A 19659-nucleotide genomic window follows, 5' to 3' on the forward strand; every position below is an offset into this window, starting at 1 on the left:
TGTAATGTAATTGTCTCCAGGAGTCACACTAAAACAAACAGGTGATATTAATTCAAACGGTACATTGTATTTAACCCAATAGCTCCAATAGATTATCATTTCAGTATGTAATATCGAACTTAATGATGAGAAATTCCCTGGCGGTCCAGTGGTTAGGCCTTTGTGCTTTCACTGTCAAAGTCCCAGGTTCGATCCCTGGTTAGGGAACTAAAATCTCACAAGCTGCAAGGCACGCCAAAAAAAACCTTGAGATGTTTTACTTTTTTGGCAGGGGGCAGGGTGGTGCTTCAGATTTTATAGTCACAGCCCATCTCTTATCTCAATTCAGAGTCAATCACATCTGGCTGGTGGCAGTCACAGTGGAGTTCTAGAGCTGTCTTTCTTCTCCTGTTGTTTCCTCTCTGTTTTCTTTTTTCTTCTCTTCCTCATCTTTCCTGGTATTTCCCTTAATTTTGTTTTTTTTTGGCTGTGCCACAGGGTATGTGGGATCTTAGTTCCCTGACCAGGGGTCAAACCCCTGGGCCGCCTGCATTGGAATCACAGAGTCATACCCTGGACCAGCAGGAAAGTCCCCTTCCCGGTGCTCCTTCCACTTCTTAGTTCCTTCCTTTACCTGCCACGATCCCCAGATGTCATCCAGTTTCCTGTCCCTTAGTGTAGGTACTTCTAGCCCCAGGGCTTCCCAGGTGGCGCCAGTGGTAAAGAACTGCCTGCCAAGGCAGAAGACACAAGAGACGTGGGTGCGATCCCTGGGTGGGGAAGATTCCCCTGGAGGAGGGCAAGGCAACCCACTCCAGTATTCTTGCCTGGAGAATCCCATGGACAGAGGAGCCTGGCGGGCTACAGTCCATGGGGGGGCAAAGAGTAGGACACGACTGAAGCGACTTAGCATGCATGCATGTGCATTTTACACTCCACACATCTCAATTCAAGTACTCAAAACCACCACAGGGGCTTGTAGCTGCTGAATTGGGCGGCCTGAGTGTACATCATCTAAATGCAGAAGGTTTCTTAGTGAAGGTTTTGAACATGACACATACAAGGTCTCTGGCCACCTCCCCACCCCCTGGGACCTCTCCACTGCCTTACTCACCCCCCGGCCCCCCCGCGCCAGTATCCTCCCCAGCCAGCCAGCTGACTCATTTCTCCCCCCTTCCCTCTTCCCTTCTTCCTCCTCGGCTCCTCCCTCCAGGAAGGCCCCTGGGAATTCCAGATCCTCTACCTCGCTTCTGCAAAGTAGGGCGGCTTTCCCAGGCTCTGCTCACCGAACCCCACTTCCCCAGCACAAGGTGCCCTTCCGCGGGAGGCAGAATTGCCTTCCTCTGCTCTTGTACTTCTGCAGGGATCCCTCACATTTCCAGTCAATTTCATCCTTACATTTGGAGAGCAAGAACTGGGTAGAGGGAAGCCCTGCGTCCTCAATCTTCTTGGTTTCGGAGTTTTGGAGAGCAGCGAAAGTGTGACCAGCAAGGGAGAACAGCCCCTCTCAAGAAAAGGAATCCAAATCTATCCCACCCCTGAGTTCAGAGGACGAGGGATACCTGTATTTTTCTTTTCATCTAAATGTCAGCCACAGTCTCAGCCCTTAATAAGTAAGAATAGCTTGAGGCTTCATCCTGGGTCTTTTTATTTTTTTATTTTTTTTTCATCCTGGATCTTTTTATATTGCATCTTTTTAAAAATTGAGATGTAACGTGCACAGATCTTTTATTATTATTATTACTGGAGTATAATTGATTTCCAATGTTATGTTAGTTTCAGGAGTACAGCAAAAGAATATAATACATTTGTATGTGTGTATATACATATATATATATATTCCAGATTCTTTTCTATGGTTTATTACCAAATACTGACTACAGTTCCCTGTGCTATACATTAGACCATTGTTGTTGATCTATTTCATATAGTATATCTGCTAATGCCAAACTCCTAATTTCTCCCTCCCTCTTTTCCCCTTTCATAATCATAAGTTTGTTTTCTATGTCTGTGAGTCTGTTTCTGTTTTAAAAAGTTCATGGGTAATATTTTTTAGATTCTACATATAAGTGATATCACATAATATTTGCCTCTCTCTGACTTACTTCATTTAGTATGATAATCTCTAGGTTCCATCCATATTGCTGCAAATGGCATTATTTCATTCTCTTTTATGGCCAGGTAGTATTCCATTGTAGGCTTGCCTGATGGCTCAGTGGTAAAGAATCTGCCTGCCAATGTAGGAGGCATAGGTTCGATGTCTGGCTTGGGACGATCCCCTGGAGAAGGAAACAGCAACCTACTCCAGTATTCCTGCCTGGGAAATCCCATGGACAGAGGAGTCTGGTGGGCTGCAGTCCATGGCAAAGAGTCAGACACGACTTAGCGAACAAATAACAAGACCCCATTGTATTTACATATATGTGTACACACACACACACACACCATGTTTTCCTTCTCCATTCATCTGTCTCATCTGTCAACAGGCATTTAGGTTGTTCCCGTGTCTTGGCTCTTGTGAATGGTGCTGCTGTGAACACTGGGATGTATGTGTCTTTTCGAATTAGAATTTTTGTCTTTCCCAGATATATGCTCAAGAGTGGGATTGCTGGATCATATAGTTACTCTATTTTTAGATTTTTAAGGAAAAGTGAAAGTGAAAGTCGCTCAGCCGTGTCCTACTCTTTGCGACCCCATGGACTATACAGTTCATGGAATTCTCCAGGCCACAATACTGGAGTGGGTAGCCTTCCCCTTCTTCAGGGATCTTCCCAACCCAGGGATCAAACCCAGATCCTCCCGCATTGCAGGCAGATTCTTTAGCAGCTGAGCTGTATACTTTTCTGCCTAATGACTGAACCAATTTACATCCTGCCATACACAAATCTTAAGTGTGAAGCTCATTGATCATCTATACATTCATGTTTCCACACTCAGGTTAAGGTATGGAACATTTCTAGTCCCCCTCTGACCTTCTAGTCATCCTAGATTATCAGTATAAATTAGTTTTGCTTCATTCTGAATATCACATATATAGAATCACTGTGTATAGTAGTTTTTGTGTCTAGCTTGCTTTGTCCAATGCTACTACCAAGTTTGCTCAATGCATTCCATTCTGTTGAGTATACTAACACAGGGATATATCAGAATCCTTCCATTCTGATTGGTGAACATTTGTGTTGTTTCCAGCGTTGGCCACTGTGACTGTCCTACTATGAACATTCCTGAACAGGTGTTTGGAGGACATACACATTCATTGTCTTTCAGAAAATTCTCACGAGTGGACCCGCTGGATCATATAGTGGTGTCTGCTTAGCTTTAAAAGATATTGCCAGACATTTTCCAAAAGTGGTTGTACCAATTTACACTCGCATCGGCAGTGTAGGAAAGTTCCATTTCTTCCACATCCTGTCAAGGCTTGGCATCATTCCTGTATCTTTTTAATGTACTATAGTGTTTATTCTATATCAAGTTCTAACTCATTTAAGTCCGTTATTGGTTTGCTAGGACTACCATAACAAAAATTTATCATCTCACGGTGCTGGAGGCTAGAAATCCTGCTTGGCTGTAAAGGAAGGATCCATCCCAGGCCCCTCTCCTTGGCCTCATAGATGGCCCTCTTCTTCCTGTGTCTTTTATTCATTTTCTTTTTTTGGGGGGTGGGGGGGCGCTGTGTTGGGTCTTAGTTGTGTCATGTGAGATCTTTCATTGTGGCTCATGGGGCCTCTAGTTGTAGCTCAAGGACTCAGTAGTTTCAGCACGTGGGCTTAGCTGCTCCAAGGCATGTGGGATGTTAGTTCTCTGACCAGGGATCGAACCCTTGTCCCATGCATTGCAAGGCAGATTCTTCACCACTGGACCACCAGGAAAGTCCCTTCCTGTGTCTTTTCATGTCATCTTCCCTTTGTGCATATCCCTGTATCCAAATTCCTCCTTCATATAAGAACACCATCAGGGCCCACTTTAGTGACCTCATTTTAACTTAATCACCACTGTAGAGACCCTTTCTCCAACTAAGATCACATTCAGAGGCACTGGGATAGAACTTCAGTGTTATGAATTTGGGGGGAAGACAGTTCAACCCATGACTTTTCATTTGTTGTTCAGTTGCTCAGTTGGGTCTGACTCTTTGCGACCCCATGGACTGCATCCACCAGGCTTCCCTGTCTTTCACTATCTCTCAGAGTTTGTTTAAACTCATGTCCACCTAGTTGATGATGCCAGCCAACCATCTCATCCTCTGCCACCTACTTCTCCTCTTGCTCTCAACCTTCCCAGCATGAAGGTCTTTTCCAATGAGTCGGATCTTCACATCAGGTGGCCAAAGCATTAGAGCTTCAGTTTCAACATCAGTCCTTCCAATGAATCTTCAGGACTGATCTCCTTTAGGATGGTCTGGTTTGACCTCCTTGCAGTCCAAGGGACTCTCAAGAGTCTTCTCCAACACCACAGTTCAAAAGCATCAGTTCTTCAGCGCTCAGCTATAACTCTTTATTGGTGAATATTATTGTTCTCATTCTGTAGATGAGAATATATGGTAAGATCCTACAATTCTGCTGAGGGGACGAGTTGGGATTTGAACCCTGGCAGTCTGATTCTCAGCCCAACTTCTCAACCACTGCACTCTATAACCTGACTCATCCAGTGAGAAACCCAGACTCTTCCTCCTCTGCCCCTTACCCAGAAGCTTGGTGGATCCACAAAGGATCCCCCTGTGTTTCTCACTGTTACCTCTTGCTCGGATTTCCTGCTTCTGCTGAATTCTTTTTCTCCTCCATTTTCCTTTTAACATTTTTTTTCTAATTTTTCATTCAATTTTTTGGTCAGCGTTATACATCCATATAGTTTGGAGAGTCAAATACAGACTTTTAAAACTATTTATTTATTTGGCTGCACCGGGTCTTAGTTCTTCATAACGTGGGATCTTCGATCTTTGTTGTGGCATGCAAACGCTTAGTTGCGGCATGTGGGCTCAGTAGTTGTGGCTCCCAGGCTTATTAGTTGCCAGGCGGCATGTGGGGTCTTCCCAGATCAGGGATCGCGTCTGTGTCTCCTGCATGGGCAGCCGGTCCTTATGCATTGCACCACCAGGGAAGTCCCTATAGTATCCTACTTCATAAAGCCCTGTTAGTGGTTCAGAGTTGTAGTATCTTGTCTTCTTTTTCTGATGACATTAATGATAGTTGCTGAGTTTTGGTTTTTTAACATTTTCTCTTTATATAATGTTTTCCTCCAAGTTCCCTCTCCCTCCTATTTGTTTGTTTATTTGGCCACGTGGTGTGGCTTATGAGATCTTAGTTCCCTGACTCGGGACTGAACCTGTGCCCTCTGCAGTGGACGTGTGGAGTCCTAACCATCGAACTGCCAAGGAAGTCCCTATTTCTATCTTTAATTTTGTTAGAGGCTTTATCTGGTGTCTAGTAACCTCTGGTAGTCAGTTCATATTTGGGAGTAGGTGTCCAAAACTCTGGAAGTGGTGCACCTGTGAGTACATAAGCAGGGTTTTAACTATAGACTTCACTGTGGGGTGGGCTGTCTGGACCATTTGTATTGGGGGATTCCCCAATGTCAGTATTTTTCGGTCTCTTTTCCTGTCTCTCTGTATATCTATATGAATGCATGTGTGGTGCTAAGTTGCTTCACTCCTGTCCAACTCTTTGCGACCCCATGGACTGTAGCCCACTAGGCTGTTCTGTCCATAGCATTCTCCAGGCAAGAATACTGGAGTGGATTGCCATTTCCCTCTCCAGGGAATCTTCCTGACCCAGGGATCAAACCCGTGTCTTTTATGTCTCCTGCATTGGCAGCTGGGTTCCTTACCACTGGTGCCACCTGGGAAACCCCTATATATATATGAATATGTACATGTATCTGTGTACATACTATATATGTGTGTGTGCTTTTAATATAGAGAGGACCAAGAAAGAAACCAAATAATGGGTCACGATGCTGCTGCAAGATACCCCTAATGATATAAAAGTTAAAAGGCACTCGTCCATTCATCCAGTCAATATTTATTAAAGTCTTCTTTTGGGAAACCAGTGGCTCAGTGTTAAAGAATCCGCATGCATTGCAAAAGATGCAGATTCTATCCCTGGGTTGGGAAAAATCCCCTGGAGGAGGAAATGGCAACCCACTTCAGTATTCTTGCCGGGAAAATCCCCTGGACAGAGGAGCCTGTCGGGCTATAGTCTGTGGGGTGAGCACACATAAAGATATAAAACAGAACGGTCTTTTTGCACCAGGCACTGGGCTAGGCACTCAGGGTCTAGCAGTGAGCAAATCGAAGGCTCTGCTCTCCTGGAGCTTCCATTCTAGTCTGGATACCAGACGGACACGTGTGTAGAGCAGCGCTTTCCTAGAGCCCTTTCTGTGATGATGGAAACATGCTAAACCTGGGCAGTCTGATATGGTAGCCAACAGCTTTTGATCACTAGAGGTGTGGTTGGTGTGACTCTAGAATTTAAAGTTTAATTAAAATTGGAGTTCAAATAGCCACCGCTGTGGACAACACTAGAAAATTCCATCCTTACTGAGAGGTACAAGGGCATTGGCAGCCTCGCGAGACTTTGCCTGGCTCACATACCAGATGTGTGCTTACCCTACTGCTAAGGGCAAGCAACCTCACGGGGAGAGAAAGGAACTGCATTTCTTAAAAAGGAATAAAGAAACACAGCTTCTCCTCCCAGTCAGTTCTGGAAGCCTCGCCCATGAGAGAGGTTCAAGTTCTCACTCACATTAGAAGGGCCAAAAACGAAACATCAAGTCCCCGTTTAAGTTCCCTAAAGGAGGCGTTATTTTTCATCTTTTTTTCCAGATCAATTAAACCATGTATGCACACACCTCTTTATACATTTCTCACTAAAAGTACACACTGTTCTCTTGCTTTGGCCGTGGAGGAAAGCCTCTTTGCATTTTTTCCCTATTAACGAAATCTCACCTCTTAGCTCCAGGGACCGGCGCCCAGAATGCTGGTCTTGAACCAGTCTGAATTCATTCATGTCGCTCCCCTTTTTTTTTTTCAAATTTTAAAAAATATTTGTTTATTATTTACTTTTGTCTTCAAGGCATATGGGATCTTAGTTCCCCACCCAGGGATCGAACCCATATCCCCTGCATTGGAAGGAGGAGTCTTAACCACTACACCACCAGTTGTTGTTCAGTCGCTCAGTTGTGTCCCACTCTTCGCGACTTCATGAACTACAACACACCAGATTTCCCTGTCCTTCACCATCTCCTGGAGTTTACTCAAACTCATGTCAGTTAAGTCGGTGATGCCATCCAGCCATTTCATCCTCTGCCACCCTCTTCTCCTTTTGCCTTCAATCTTTCCCAGCATCCGTGTCTTTTGCAATGAGTTGGCTCTTTGCATTAGGTGGCCAAAGTATTGGAGCTTCAACTTCAGCATCAGTCCTTCCAATGAATATTCAGGGTTGATTTCCTTTAAAATTGACTGGTTTGATCTCTTTGCAGTCCGAGGGACTCTCAAGAGTCTTCTCCAGCACCACAATTTGAAAGTACCAGTTTTTCGGCGTTCAGCCTTCCTTATGGTCCAACTCTCACACCTGTACATGACTACTGGAAAAACCATAGCTTTGACTATACGGACCTTTCAAGCTCCTGCACCACAACAAGGCTGTGATCCATGAAGGGGAAATTTGAACTAACTAACATTAAATACAATTTGGGACTTCCCTGGTGGTCCAGTGGTTAAGACTCCGTGCTTCTGCTGCAGGGGGTGAGGGTTTGATCCCGGGTTGGGGAACTAAGATCCCACGCGCTGCAGCGACCAAAAATGAATAAATACATACAACTTAAAGTTCCATTCCTCTGTTGTGCTGGTCACATTTCAAGTGCTCCGGAGCCACAGGGGGCTGGTGGATGCCATGTTGGACAGTGCAGATGGGACATTTCCAGCATCCCAGAATGTTCTTTTGGACAGTGTTGGACTAGACAAGACAGATTCCTCTTTCTGAGAACTAGTCTGCTGTCTACAGTTAAGATGACCAAAATTTCACCCCAGGAAATAAGTATGGAACTCTATTCAATCTAGGATACCGGGACTAGATTTTTTTTTTCTCTTTAAGACACCCTGGACATCTTCATAGGTCAGATTGAGAGCAGTTATCTTAGGTCACAGGATAGTTACACAGTGTGTAACCCACAGAAGTGTGGATTCCTTTATCATTCCTTCATTTATCCCAGAAATATAACCGCCATCTTGTTTGTGTCAGGAACTGCTGGGTCACAGCCTGGAATGTGATGGGTCTTGGACCCTATCCTAGAGGGTCTTGCGGTCTGGTGGGTGAGGCTGACATTAATCAGATCATCACAGAAGTAAACGTGAAATGGCAGCAGGTGGGAAGGAAGTGACGTGCGGCAACTGCCACAACGTGTTCATCTCTGAGAACCACTAACTCAGAATCTGTGCTTGTCTTCCCACCACATTGTAGAAATCAGGGCCTAGAGGGAGAACCCAAGCAAATTAAGATGCATATCTGGGCCTGCGTTTCCTGGTCTGAATAACGGAGATGATGGTTTCTACCGCACAGGAATGTTGACAGAACCAAGTTATTATAGTAGCTAGAAGAATGCGTGGCACAACAGAAGTCATCATTAACATTATTATTATTTGTGTGATTCTCCTGTCTGAGCTTCAGCCCTCCTCTTTAAAATGGAGGAGTAGGGAACTTACCTGCTGGTCCAGTGACAAGGACTCCAGGCTCCCAGTGCAGAGGGCCCAGGTCAGGGAACTAGATCCAACTAAGACCCAGCACAGGATGAGGATTGAGGGCAGGAGGAGAAGAAGGTGACAGAGGATGAGATGGTTGGATGGCATCATCGACTCAATGGACATGAGTTTGAGCAAACTCTGGGAGATGGTGAAGGACAGGGAAGCCTGGCGTGATGCAGTCCATGGGGTCACAAAGGGTCAGACACGACTGAGTGACAACAACAAAGACCCAGCGCAGTCAAATAAATAAATATTTAAATAAATACAATTTTAAAATAAATAAATAGAGGCATACGCAGGACCTTCTTTGGAAGGTTCCAGTAGGGACTGAACAAGTAGTTATTTCATTGACACTCACAGCTAACGTTTCTCCAGCACTTGCTTTGTTCCCATGGCTATCTGTGGGACAACCTTGGAAGGGAGAGTGTTGCCGCTGTCCCCATTGGACAGATGTTTAAACTGAGGCACGAAAAGGTGCAGTGGCTTGCTGAGGAGTTCACCACCAGTTAGGAGTCTGCACCAGTCTGGAACAGTTGGAGGTTAGGAGTTAGCGGGGCTCTGGGTTGGCCATCTGGGCATCTGGGTGGAACTGACTCTGCCTTTCATGCCCCTGCCTGCAGGAAGCTGGACGCCTTCATCTACGACGCGGCTGTGCTCAACTACATGGCCCGCAAAGATGAGGGCTGCAAGCTCGTCACCATTGGCTCCGGCAAGGTCTTTGCCACCACGGGCTATGGCATCGCCTTGCACAAGGGTTCCCGCTGGAAGCGGCCCATTGATCTGGCACTGCTGCAGTTCCTGGGGGATGGTGCGGCTGCACGCAGAGATGCCTGGCGGGGGTGGGGGGTGGGTAGGGAAAGTGGGGGAGGGGAGGCAAAGACCCCTGGGTCCTGGGGAAAGGTGGGGGGGGTGGTCTGAGGACCTAGACTTTCATATCATAGAAGAGGATCCTCAGAGAGTGCCCACGGGAAGTGACCGCCCACCCACCTGTCCGCAGATGAGATCGAGATGCTGGAACGGCTGTGGCTCTCCGGAATCTGCCACAATGACAAGATCGAGGTGATGAGCAGCAAGCTGGACATCGACAACATGGCAGGCGTCTTCTACATGCTCCTGGTGGCCATGGGCCTCTCTCTGCTGGTCTTCGCCTGGGAGCACCTGGTGTACTGGCGTCTGCGGCATTGCCTGGGGCCCACCCACCGCATGGATTTCCTGCTGGCCTTTTCCAGGGTACGGGGGAGAGAAGGGAAGAAACTGGCAGGGGTGGCGAGAAGTGGAAGGCAGCTGGAGGGGTCGGTGCGGGAGAGGAGGGAGGGATGGAGGGAAGGCAGGTGGTCCCCAGCATCCCGCGCTGACCCGGCTCCTCCCGCGGCCCCTACAGGGCATGTACAGCTGCTGCAGCGCAGAGGCTGCGCCGCCGCCCGCCAAACCCCCGCCGCCGCCGCAGCCGCTGCCCAGCCCTGCATACCCGGCGGCAAGGCCCCCGCCGGGCCCCGCGCCCTTCGTGCCGCGCGAGCGCGCAGCCGTGGACCGCTGGCGCCGCGCCAAAGGTGCGGGGCCGCCGGGCGGCGCGGGCTTGGCCGACGGCTTCCACCGCTACTACGGCCCCATCGAGCCGCAGGGCCTGGGCGTGGGAGAGGCACGCGCAGCGCCCCGGGGCGCGACTGGGCGCCCGCTGTCTCCGCCGGCCACGCAGCCGCCACAGAAGCCGCCGCCCTCCTACTTCGCCATCGTGCGTGACAAGGAGCCGGCCGAGCCGCCCCCGGGCGCCTTCCCAGGCTTCCCGTCGCCGCCCGCGCCCCCTGCCGCCGCGGCCACCGCCGTCGGGCCGCCGCTCTGCCGCCTGGCCTTCGAGGACGAGAGCCCGCCGGCGCCCACGCGCTGGCCGCGCTCGGACCCCGAGAGCCAGCCGCTGCTGGGTCCCGGCGCGGGGGGCGCGGGCGGCGCGGGGGCCGCGGGAGCTGGAGCCCAGGCCGCGCCGCCCCCGTGCCGCGCCGCGCCGCCCCCCTGCCCTTACCTTGACCTCGAGCCGTCGCCGTCGGACTCGGAGGACTCGGAGAGCCTGGGCGGCGCGTCGCTGGGCGGCCTAGAGCCCTGGTGGTTCGCCGACTTCCCCTACCCGTATGCCGAGCGCCTCGGGCCGCCGCCGGGTCGCTACTGGTCGGTAGACAAGCTCGGGGGCTGGCGCGCCGGCAGCTGGGACTATCTGCCCCCGCGCAGCGGCCCCGCCGCCTGGCACTGTCGCCATTGCGCCAGCCTGGAGCTGTTGCCGCCGCCGCGCCATCTCAGCTGCTCGCACGACGGCCTGGACGGCGGCTGGTGGGCGCCGCCGCCTCCGCCCTGGGCCGCGGGGCCCCCGCACCGTCGCCGGGCCCGCTGCGGGTGCCCGCGGCCGCACCCTCACCGCCCGCGGGCCTCACACCGCGCGCCGGCCGCCGCCGCGCCGCACCACCACCGGCACCGGCGCGCCGCCGGGGGCTGGGACCTCCCGCCGCCCGCGCCCACCTCGCGATCGCTCGAGGACCTCAGCTCGTGTCCCCGCGCTGCCCCCGCGCGCAGGCTCACCGGGCCCTCCCGCCACGCGCGCCGGTGCCCGCACGCCGCTCACTGGGGGCCGCCGCTGCCTGCCGCGCCCCACCGGAGACACCGGGGCGGGGACCTGGGTACCCGCCGGGGCTCGGCGCACTTCTCCAGCCTCGAGTCCGAGGTATGACGCGGCCTGGGAGGCCCCGCCGCCCCCTCGGTCAGCGCAGGCCACAGCCCGAGGGGCACGCGGGGTGGACAGGACCCGTGAGGGCTGGAAATGAAGAAAATAGAACTGGCCGGACCCCGCCTGGAGCAGCGTCCTGCGCCCCTCGCTATGGGGGGCACTTCAAACCGGAGGGGATTTGGTCCCTCAAATCTCACCTAGCCTGGGAGCAAGGGGGCGGGGGTCTCAGAGCCCACTGGACTTTTTTTTAAACCCGACAAGGGCTTTTTAACGTCACCAGACGGGGCGGGAGGTGGCGGGGTCACGCCACGCCCGCGTCCCACCCCCACGCCCGGGGCCGTGGCCCCCACATCACTGTGCAGCTCCCCGGCCCCCCAGGCACGCCTCCGGGGAAGCCCGTTTTTAACCTTTCATCCATCGGGACTCGAAACTGTGAGACGCGTTCGCCAAACTGTGACCCCAGACCTTGGCCCCGCCACACAGAAACCCCTGACCCCAGACTGTGACTTCCGACCCCTGAAAATGGTCATCCGACCCCAGACTGTGACCCCTGACCCCAAACTGTGACCCTACCCCAGACTGTGCCCCGACCAGACTGTGACCCTCGACGTCAAACCGTGACACCCCCTTCTCCTTTTTCACCCTCAGTAGCTTTCCTCTCTTTTGTCCTAGGACACGCCCCCCAACGAAGCCCCGCCTCCACTGCCCCAGCGTTGATCCCAAACTCTATCAAGCCAAAACTTCCCACCCTGTCGCAACTCACGACTACCCCAGGTGCCACCGGCCATATCCTCTCCAAATCCAACCCTTTCAGTAAAGACGCAGCAGACCCCACCCCACCCCACCCCGCCCCAAAACCTCCACCTCCCAGATCTCCAGCCGGGTCTGGAGCTGGGTTGTGGAAGGGAGGAGTCTGGGAGTCCACACTCACTACCAACCTCTTTTCCTTCTCTCCTGTACCACATTGCAGTGTTTGGAATAAACCCATGTTTTTATGCCTCCTCAAGCCCAGTGTGAGCACCGTGTCTTTCTCTTAGTCCCCTTCAAACTTCTCTGGAGGAAACAGAAACCGAGAAAAGTCCTACAGAGGAAGAGGGGGCAGAAAGAAAATTTCAGCGAGAGAGATCCTGGAGGGAGGTGGCAAATAAAGACCCAGAAAGAAGTGGTGAGAAAAGACCCTAAGAAGAGAAGGGCTTGAGAGAATTCCCTGACGGTCAGGGATTAGGACTTTGCCTTTCCACTGCAAGGGTTTGAACCCTGGTTGGGGAACTAAGATCCCCCAAACTACTCAGCTAGGCCAAAAAAGCTGGGGTGGGCTGAGAAGGGGTGGGGGCAGAAGGAGAAGAGGGGTCAGAGAATTCAAGAAAGATCTGAGGTCATAACATTTTAGGATCAGTCTAGGGTACCATTCCTATGGCAGCAAGCAATGAGGCTTGCTAGGTTCTTAATATCCTGTTCATGCAAGGGAGGTGAGTGTCTATTATATCCTAGCCAATTCACATATCTTGAATTCTGTTAATCTCACCAGTGAAAATCTATTTCTAACATTTCATTATGCCAATTAGCCAAATCTCTGGTGTTGATGGGCAATAAAAAGAGCGGAAGCACTTGTAGTAGCTGCCTCTAGAGGGTGGACTTTCTGATTAAGTGCTTGCTGACCAGGGCTGCAACCGTGAACGCCTGGTTAGGCAACTGACTACCCCTAGAGGGTACATCCAACGAACTAATTTATACATATCATCCTGCCTACACTTAAGCATTTTGAAGTAAATTAAAACCTTCATAACAAGGAGGGGAAAAGAAATAGGCTTTATGGATCCTCAGGGAGCAGAAACCTAGTCTCCTTGCCAGTAAAAGCTCTTATTTGCATACACGAATAATTAATTAAGTAAGAAAGCATTGGGAATCAAAGGTGGAAGATGGAATCCGGGTCTGGAGTGCCTGTATAGTTGATGGGGAAAACAGGGCTCCTGCAGAACTACAACTCCCAGGAGGCCTTGCCGCCGCTCTGCGGAAGAGCGCCCCAAAATCACGGGGAGAGTATAGTTGCCTCGGATCTGCAGGCCTCGGTAGCCAAGCCGGGATGCTGTTTTCTTAGTTCTTCGCCCTCTCCCCATCGCCCTGTCTAATTGGTGAACCAGGAGGTTTCCAAGGTAACCGCGCAGTAGGGCGGATCCTCCTAAGAAGGGAAAACGCAACCTGGAAGTGACGCTATTACCTCGCGCCAGCGGCGAGAGGCTTCGAAGATGGCGGCGCGCAAGGGTCGGCGGCGCACGTGTGAACCTGGGGAGTCTATGGAGACCGAACCCCAAGAAACAGGGTCCAAGGGCCAGGGTCAGGTCTATCTACCTGGTCGGGGACCGCCGCTGCGCGAAGGAGAGGAGCTGGTCATGGACGAGGAGGCCTACGTGCTGTACCACCGAGCACAGACGGGTAGGCCTGGGCACCCGGCATCCTGGGTCCTCACGAAGGAGGAGACTGGAATCTTGGGTCCTGAGGGGAGCTGGTTCTGAACCCGTAACATAAGAGGCTCTTTGAAAGAGAAATTAGGATCTAAGAGAATTGACATTACACTCAAGAGGGCTGAGACCTCTCTATCCAATCCTAATTTTCCTATCCCTCCTTCCATTCCCAGGCGCCCCCTGTCTCAGCTTCGACATAGTCCGGGATCACCTGGGAGACAACCGGACTGAGCTTCCTCTTACACTTTACCTGTGTGCTGGGACCCAGGCCGAAAGCGCCCAAAGCAACAGGTAAGAACTGAGGCTTTACAGGGCTAGGGGCGTCTGAGCCCTCAGCTTTCTCTTCCTCAGGACCTAGAAGTCGGGGTTTCCAGCCTCCTCCCTCCCTCCTTCCTAAGGATCCCGCCATCCGGTGCCTCATTCCTCCCACACCTTCCCTAGATTGATGATGCTTCGGATGCACAATCTTCATGGGACAAAGCCCCCACCGTCGGAGGGCAGCGACGACGACGAGGAGGAGGAGGATGACGAAGAGGATGAAGAAGAGCGGAAGCCTCAGCTGGAGCTGGCTATGGTGCCCCACTATGGAGGCATCAACAGAGTTCGGGTAAATGCAGCCCCAGGAGCCTGCCCTGTGTACTCTGGAGCACACCACCCCCCACGTCCATGCCCTTCAGCTTTAAGAAGAGCACTTGGCACATAGTTTTTTTAATTAGTTATGTGTTAATTGTGATCGTTGTCACTATGTGCTAGATGCCATGGGGATGTTTTTTTAAAAATGTTCTTTCCTCTTCTATAGTGTGGTGAGAGTTACCAAACTTACTTGGTGGTGCTGACGTGAAAATGGAATAGCCAGTATCCCTATTTCAATAACTGAAATATGATGATTTCAGGGGTCTAGAAACAGCACTTGGCGGTAACATGAGATCTGTGTGTTTTCTGTTATTTCTCAGGAAGTGTCCTGGGCTGTAGGATCACTTTTGTGATTCAGAATTATAGCTCTTTCTAATCAGGTCGATGTGAGAATTGATCAAGATGCCCTGTGCAATAGTGCTTAGCCCATAGTTTTTGAGAAGTGTTTCCATTGAGGTATTACTATGTTGCAGATACTGTTTTAGACCTGGGGAGTTAACAGGGAACAAAAGGTCTCTGGCTCCATGAAACTTACATGCCAGTGGGCTAGAGTATAAGAAACTAAGCATATGTGTAATGTCCAAAGGTTCCAAGTATTGTAAAGAAAAAGGTAAGGGAGTTAGGGTCTTCTGGAATGGGCTTGCTATTTTATTTATTTAGTTAGTTTTTTAGCTGTAATGGGTCTTTGTTGCTGCACTCTGGCTTTCCCTAGTTGCAGCAAGCAGAGACTACTCTTCATTTCGATCCTCAGGCTTCTCTTTGGCAGTGGCGTCTCCTGGTGCAGAGCACAGGCTCTATGGTGCAAGGGCTTCAGTAGTTACGTCGTGTGGGCTCAGTAGTTGACGCTGTCAGGCTCTACAGCACTGGCTCAGTAGCTGTGAAGCATGGGCTTAGTTGCTGAAGCATGTGGGATCTTCCCGGACCAGGGATCAGAACAGTGTCCCTTGCACTGCAAAGGCAGATTCCAGACCACCAGGGAAGCCCCTGGGTTGCTAGGTTAAACAGTGTGGTCAAGGAAGCATTCACTGATAAGGTGCCCTTTGAACCGAAAGCCACAGGAAGTGAGGGAGTGAAGCAAGGATATCTGTGAGAAGAGGTTTCCCCGGCAAGGGACTAACAAGTGCAAAGGCCCTGGGGCAAACTGATTGAGGAGTTTTGAGGGAAGTTGGGAAGAATGGTGCTGAATGGATGAGGGGGAGAGTGACAGGGTTTGGCAGGTGGGCACGGAGGAGACAGATTGTTTAGGGCCTTGTGGGCCATCGTAAGGACTTGGCTTTTATGTGGGGAGAAACTGGGAGTCACTGGAAGGTTTAGAGCAAAGGGCGGATGGGACCTGACTTGTGTTTTAAAGGGATCCCTCTGTGTGCTGTATGGAGGCCAGGGCAGGAGGACGGGGTCCTGTGAGGGGGCCGGGACAGGAATGCAAGAAGGGTGACTTCAGTAGTGGCCTGACTGATGACAGCAGAGCTGCTGAGAAAGGGTTGGAAGTGGTGGCGTTTTGGGTGGAGCCAGCATAGTGTGAGGAGGGAGAGACGAGTGGGCAGTGAGCCCAAGGTGGGGACCTCCAGGGAGGAGTAGGTGGCAGTGGGCCATTAGGAACTTGGCTTTGGCCCTGGGGCATCTATAAACAGTTTGATGTGAGCTTGGAGTTGAGAGGTCAGGATTAGGGGCTCCTGGAAACCTTGAGGCTGAACAGGATCTCCTAGTGAGCAAAGGTACACAGACAGAGCGATCCGGAGACTGGGGCCTGGGACCTGCCTAGACTTAGTTCCAGAGACCAGAAGTCTGAACAGATTTCCAGGGGCTCAATTCTTGGGAGTCCGGGAGTTCTGTCCTCCCTCCGCCATCATCTGTACCACAGTGGAGGGAGTTGTCCTGGAGACCAAGCTGGTCTTCAAGTTGTGAGCCTATTCTCGCAAAGGTTTCTGGGAGTTGTAGTCCCAGGCCTGGGTGGGAGGCAGCTCTGATTCTCAGGGATGAAAGGGCTGTTGTTGTCACACTGCGCCTCCTGTCCTGCTCACCTCCCCTCCCCTCCTCCCTACCCTGCAGGTGTCGTGGCTGGGGGAGGAGCCGGTGGCTGGGGTGTGGTCAGAGAAGGGCCAGGTGGAAGTGTTTGCGCTGCGGCGACTCCTGCAAGTGGTGGATGACCCCCAGGCCCTGGCCACCTTCCTCCGGGATGAGCAGACCCGTGTGAAGCCCATCTTCACCTTCTCTGGCCACATGGGCGAGGGCTTTGCCCTTGACTGGTCCCCTCGTGTGCCCGGTGAGTCGTGGGGGTGAGTGGGAACAGGGTCTGGTGAGCCACAGCCAGCTGAGTGTGATGAGGTCAAGAGTCCCAACTGCCTTGCCCAGGGCGCCTGCTGACCGGTGACTGTCAGAAGAACATCCACCTCTGGACGCCAACAGATGGGGGTTCCTGGCACGTGGACCAGCGGCCATTCGTGGGCCACACACGCTCCGTGGAGGACCTGCAGTGGTCCCCAACCGAGGACACGGTAAGGAAGGGCTGGGGGGTCTGGACTCCAGGGTCTTGGGAGGAAGGAGGGGGCCGGGAGGGGGGCGTCACTAAAAGAAAGGGAGGCCCACCACTGGTCCCCGGTCTCCATGGTGGAGCGGGGGTCCACCAGGGTCTCTCCGACTCTGCCCTGTCCAGGTGTTTGCCTCCTGCTCAGCTGACACCTCCATCCGCATCTGGGACATCCGGGCAGCCCCCAGCAAGGCCTGCATGCTCACCACCGCCACCGCCCACGACGGGGACGTCAACGTCATCAACTGGAGCCGCCGGGAGCCCTTCCTGCTCAGCGGTGGGGACGACGGAGCCCTCAAGGTCTGGGACCTGCGGCAGTTCAAGGTACCATCCCAGCAGCCACTAGGATTTGTGGGTTTTCCCTTCTGAGATGGCTTATACGCCAGAGCTGGCGGGGCCCTGCCATCAGAACTGGGGTCCCATCAGAACTGGGGTACTGATGAGGAAACAGGGTCAGCAAGAGGAAGGCTTGGGGCTGTTGTGGGGTCGCTCCCTCTACCATCTGGAGAGTTGACGGGAGGAACGAGGCTGGGCCGAGCAGAGACTACAATTCCCATCTGCCCGAGGGGAGCCGTACACTGGCCATGTTACCCAGGGGCTCAAGGGCTCAGGGACTGTAGGTGGATTTCATAGGGTCAGCTGAGAACAGACCTCAGCTTAGTCATGCTGGGAGTAGGCACGGAAGCCCAGAAGGGATGGGAGGAGATAGGATATGATCGCCCAGCTTTGTGGTGACTCTGTGTAGCTGAGAAGGAGCTCCAGGCCTCGCCCTGGACAAAGCCATGACTCCATACACCTCTGGGCCTTCCCAGGATCGTCTTTTTACTCCTCCTTCAGTGTAATGAGTTCTACAGAATCAGCCCTGGGGAAGCTTTTTGATGTGGATTCCAGCCCCCTTCCCCCTCCCAGGCAGGTGCATGGCCTTGTAGATCACAGGGCCAGGTTGAAACATTGGAACCACCCCTCCAAGTTAGAGACATGCTGATCCCCCCAGCAGCCGTGCTTTTAGTAAAAATGCTTTTCTTTGCATCTGCTCTCTCTCGAGCCTGGGAGTCATGCCTGTGCCCCCTTTAAGGCTAGAATCACCCGGAGAGCAGTTACAAAACCTGGCCTTCTGGGCGGGGGAGGTGGTGGGACATTTTAATTTTTTAAATTTATTTTTAAAAATTTGTTTTGAAGACCCAGTTTTATTTATTTCTTTTGGCTGCATGGGGTCACGTGGGATCTTAGTTCCCCAGCCAGCCAGGGTTTGAACTGGCACCCCCTGTGTTGGAAGTGCAGAGTCTTAACCACAAGCGAAGTCCCCCACACCTTCCTTTTACAGGGAAGGAGGTGGAGGCAGACCCAGAAAGGAGCAGGGATTGAGGGGTTGTGACTGGGGCTGGGAGGGGCTTCTTTGCAGGTGAAGCCACAGCTGCCAGCAGGCCCCTTTATTACCAGCTGTACTCTGCCCTCCATCCCTTTAAGAGACCCTCAGTCTTTGGGGGCTGGAGGGTGAAGGTCTGGCTGAACCCTAAGGCTGGAGAGGGGTGGGGGGCTCTGCCTGGGTCACCCCTGGAGTCAGGCTGAGGCACTCAGATGCCCTGACTCCCACCTTCCCGTAGTCTGGCTCCCCAGTGGCCACCTTCAAGCAGCACGTGGCCCCCGTGACCTCCGTCGAGTGGCACCCCCAGGACAGTGGGGTCTTTGCGGCCTCGGGTGCGGACAACCAGATTACACAGTGGGACCTGGCCGTGGAGCGGGACCCCGAGGCCGGTGACGCAGAGACAGACCCGGGGCTGGCCGACCTCCCCCAGCAGCTGCTGTTCGTGCACCAGGGCGAGACGGACCTGAAGGAGCTGCACTGGCACCCGCAGTGCCCCGGGGTGCTGGTCAGCACCGCCCTGTCGGGCTTCACTGTCTTCCGCACCATCAGCGTCTGAGCTTGGCCTGGCCGAGTCTGTCTGGTCCTCCACTTACTTGGAACTGAAGTTGAAAGTTCATCATTTCCTTGGAAGGAACTCATTCAGATCTGCTGGACAGCGCCTCTCCAAAAGGACTTGGTTTGGCCCGTTGTCTGCCATGATGGATTCTGTTTGACTTACTGTTCTTTGAAAGGACTTGGTTTGGTCCAATGCCCCTCTTGCTAGGAGAGATGGTTTGACTCGTGGCTCTAAAACTAAGATTTGGTTTGCTTCCCTTGATTCCTCCAACTGAAGCACTTGGTTTGACCCATGGCCCTGTAAAACCACTGCAGTTGTCTCCAGTGAACCCTCAGACCCAGAGACTTGGGTCAACCCAGTGAGCGCCACCTGTCAGAAGAGGCCACTAGCCCATTTCCCAGATAGGCCTGGTGTGTCCTGTGTTGCTGTGGGTATTTTGTCAGCTGCAGGCCCTGGGCTTGACTCTGATCTCCCTGCCACTGGTCTCCCTCAGGGAACTCAAGTGCCTTAGAGTGGCTGGACCAAATTTGAGGTGTGGGTTCCTCCAGCAGAATTTGGTGTGGCCCTTGTCTTCCTGCCAGCTGGGTTTGACTGGGTGGAGCCTTCTCCCCTCTTCCCAGAGAGGCACTGTGCAGGGCGGGGAAGTTAGGGGCTCTTGAGAGGCAATAAAGGACCAGAATGGAACCTGAATT

General features: G+C 52.4%; 2 protein-coding genes across 2 annotated transcripts in view; both read left to right on the forward strand.

Annotated features, from left to right (window-relative positions):
• GRIN2D (glutamate ionotropic receptor NMDA type subunit 2D) overlaps positions 1 to 12276 on the forward strand; it is a 34280-nt gene extending 22004 nt beyond the window's left edge. Inside the window, exons 11-13 of the mRNA XM_043899691.1 lie at positions 9334 to 9521; positions 9711 to 9943; positions 10095 to 12276. Of these exons, the coding sequence (XP_043755626.1) occupies positions 9334 to 9521; positions 9711 to 9943; positions 10095 to 11426 (1753 nt within the window). The 3' untranslated portion in view covers positions 11427 to 12276. The remainder of the gene's footprint in view (positions 1 to 9333; positions 9522 to 9710; positions 9944 to 10094) is intronic.
• Positions 12277 to 13457: 1181 nt separating this feature from the next.
• Positions 13458 to 19657, forward strand: GRWD1 (glutamate rich WD repeat containing 1). Its single transcript, XM_043899692.1, has 7 exons — positions 13458 to 13856; positions 14059 to 14176; positions 14327 to 14492; positions 16568 to 16781; positions 16871 to 17013; positions 17172 to 17369; positions 18650 to 19657. The coding sequence occupies exons 1-7, from the start codon at positions 13670 to 13672 to the stop codon at positions 18965 to 18967; spliced, it is 1344 nt and encodes a 447-aa protein (XP_043755627.1). The 5' UTR covers positions 13458 to 13669; the 3' UTR covers positions 18968 to 19657.
• The last annotated feature ends 2 nt before the right edge of the window (positions 19658 to 19659 follow it).

This window comes from Cervus elaphus, chromosome 4 (assembly GCF_910594005.1).
Source record: "Cervus elaphus chromosome 4, mCerEla1.1, whole genome shotgun sequence".
Taxonomy (NCBI): Eukaryota; Metazoa; Chordata; class Mammalia; order Artiodactyla; family Cervidae; genus Cervus; species Cervus elaphus.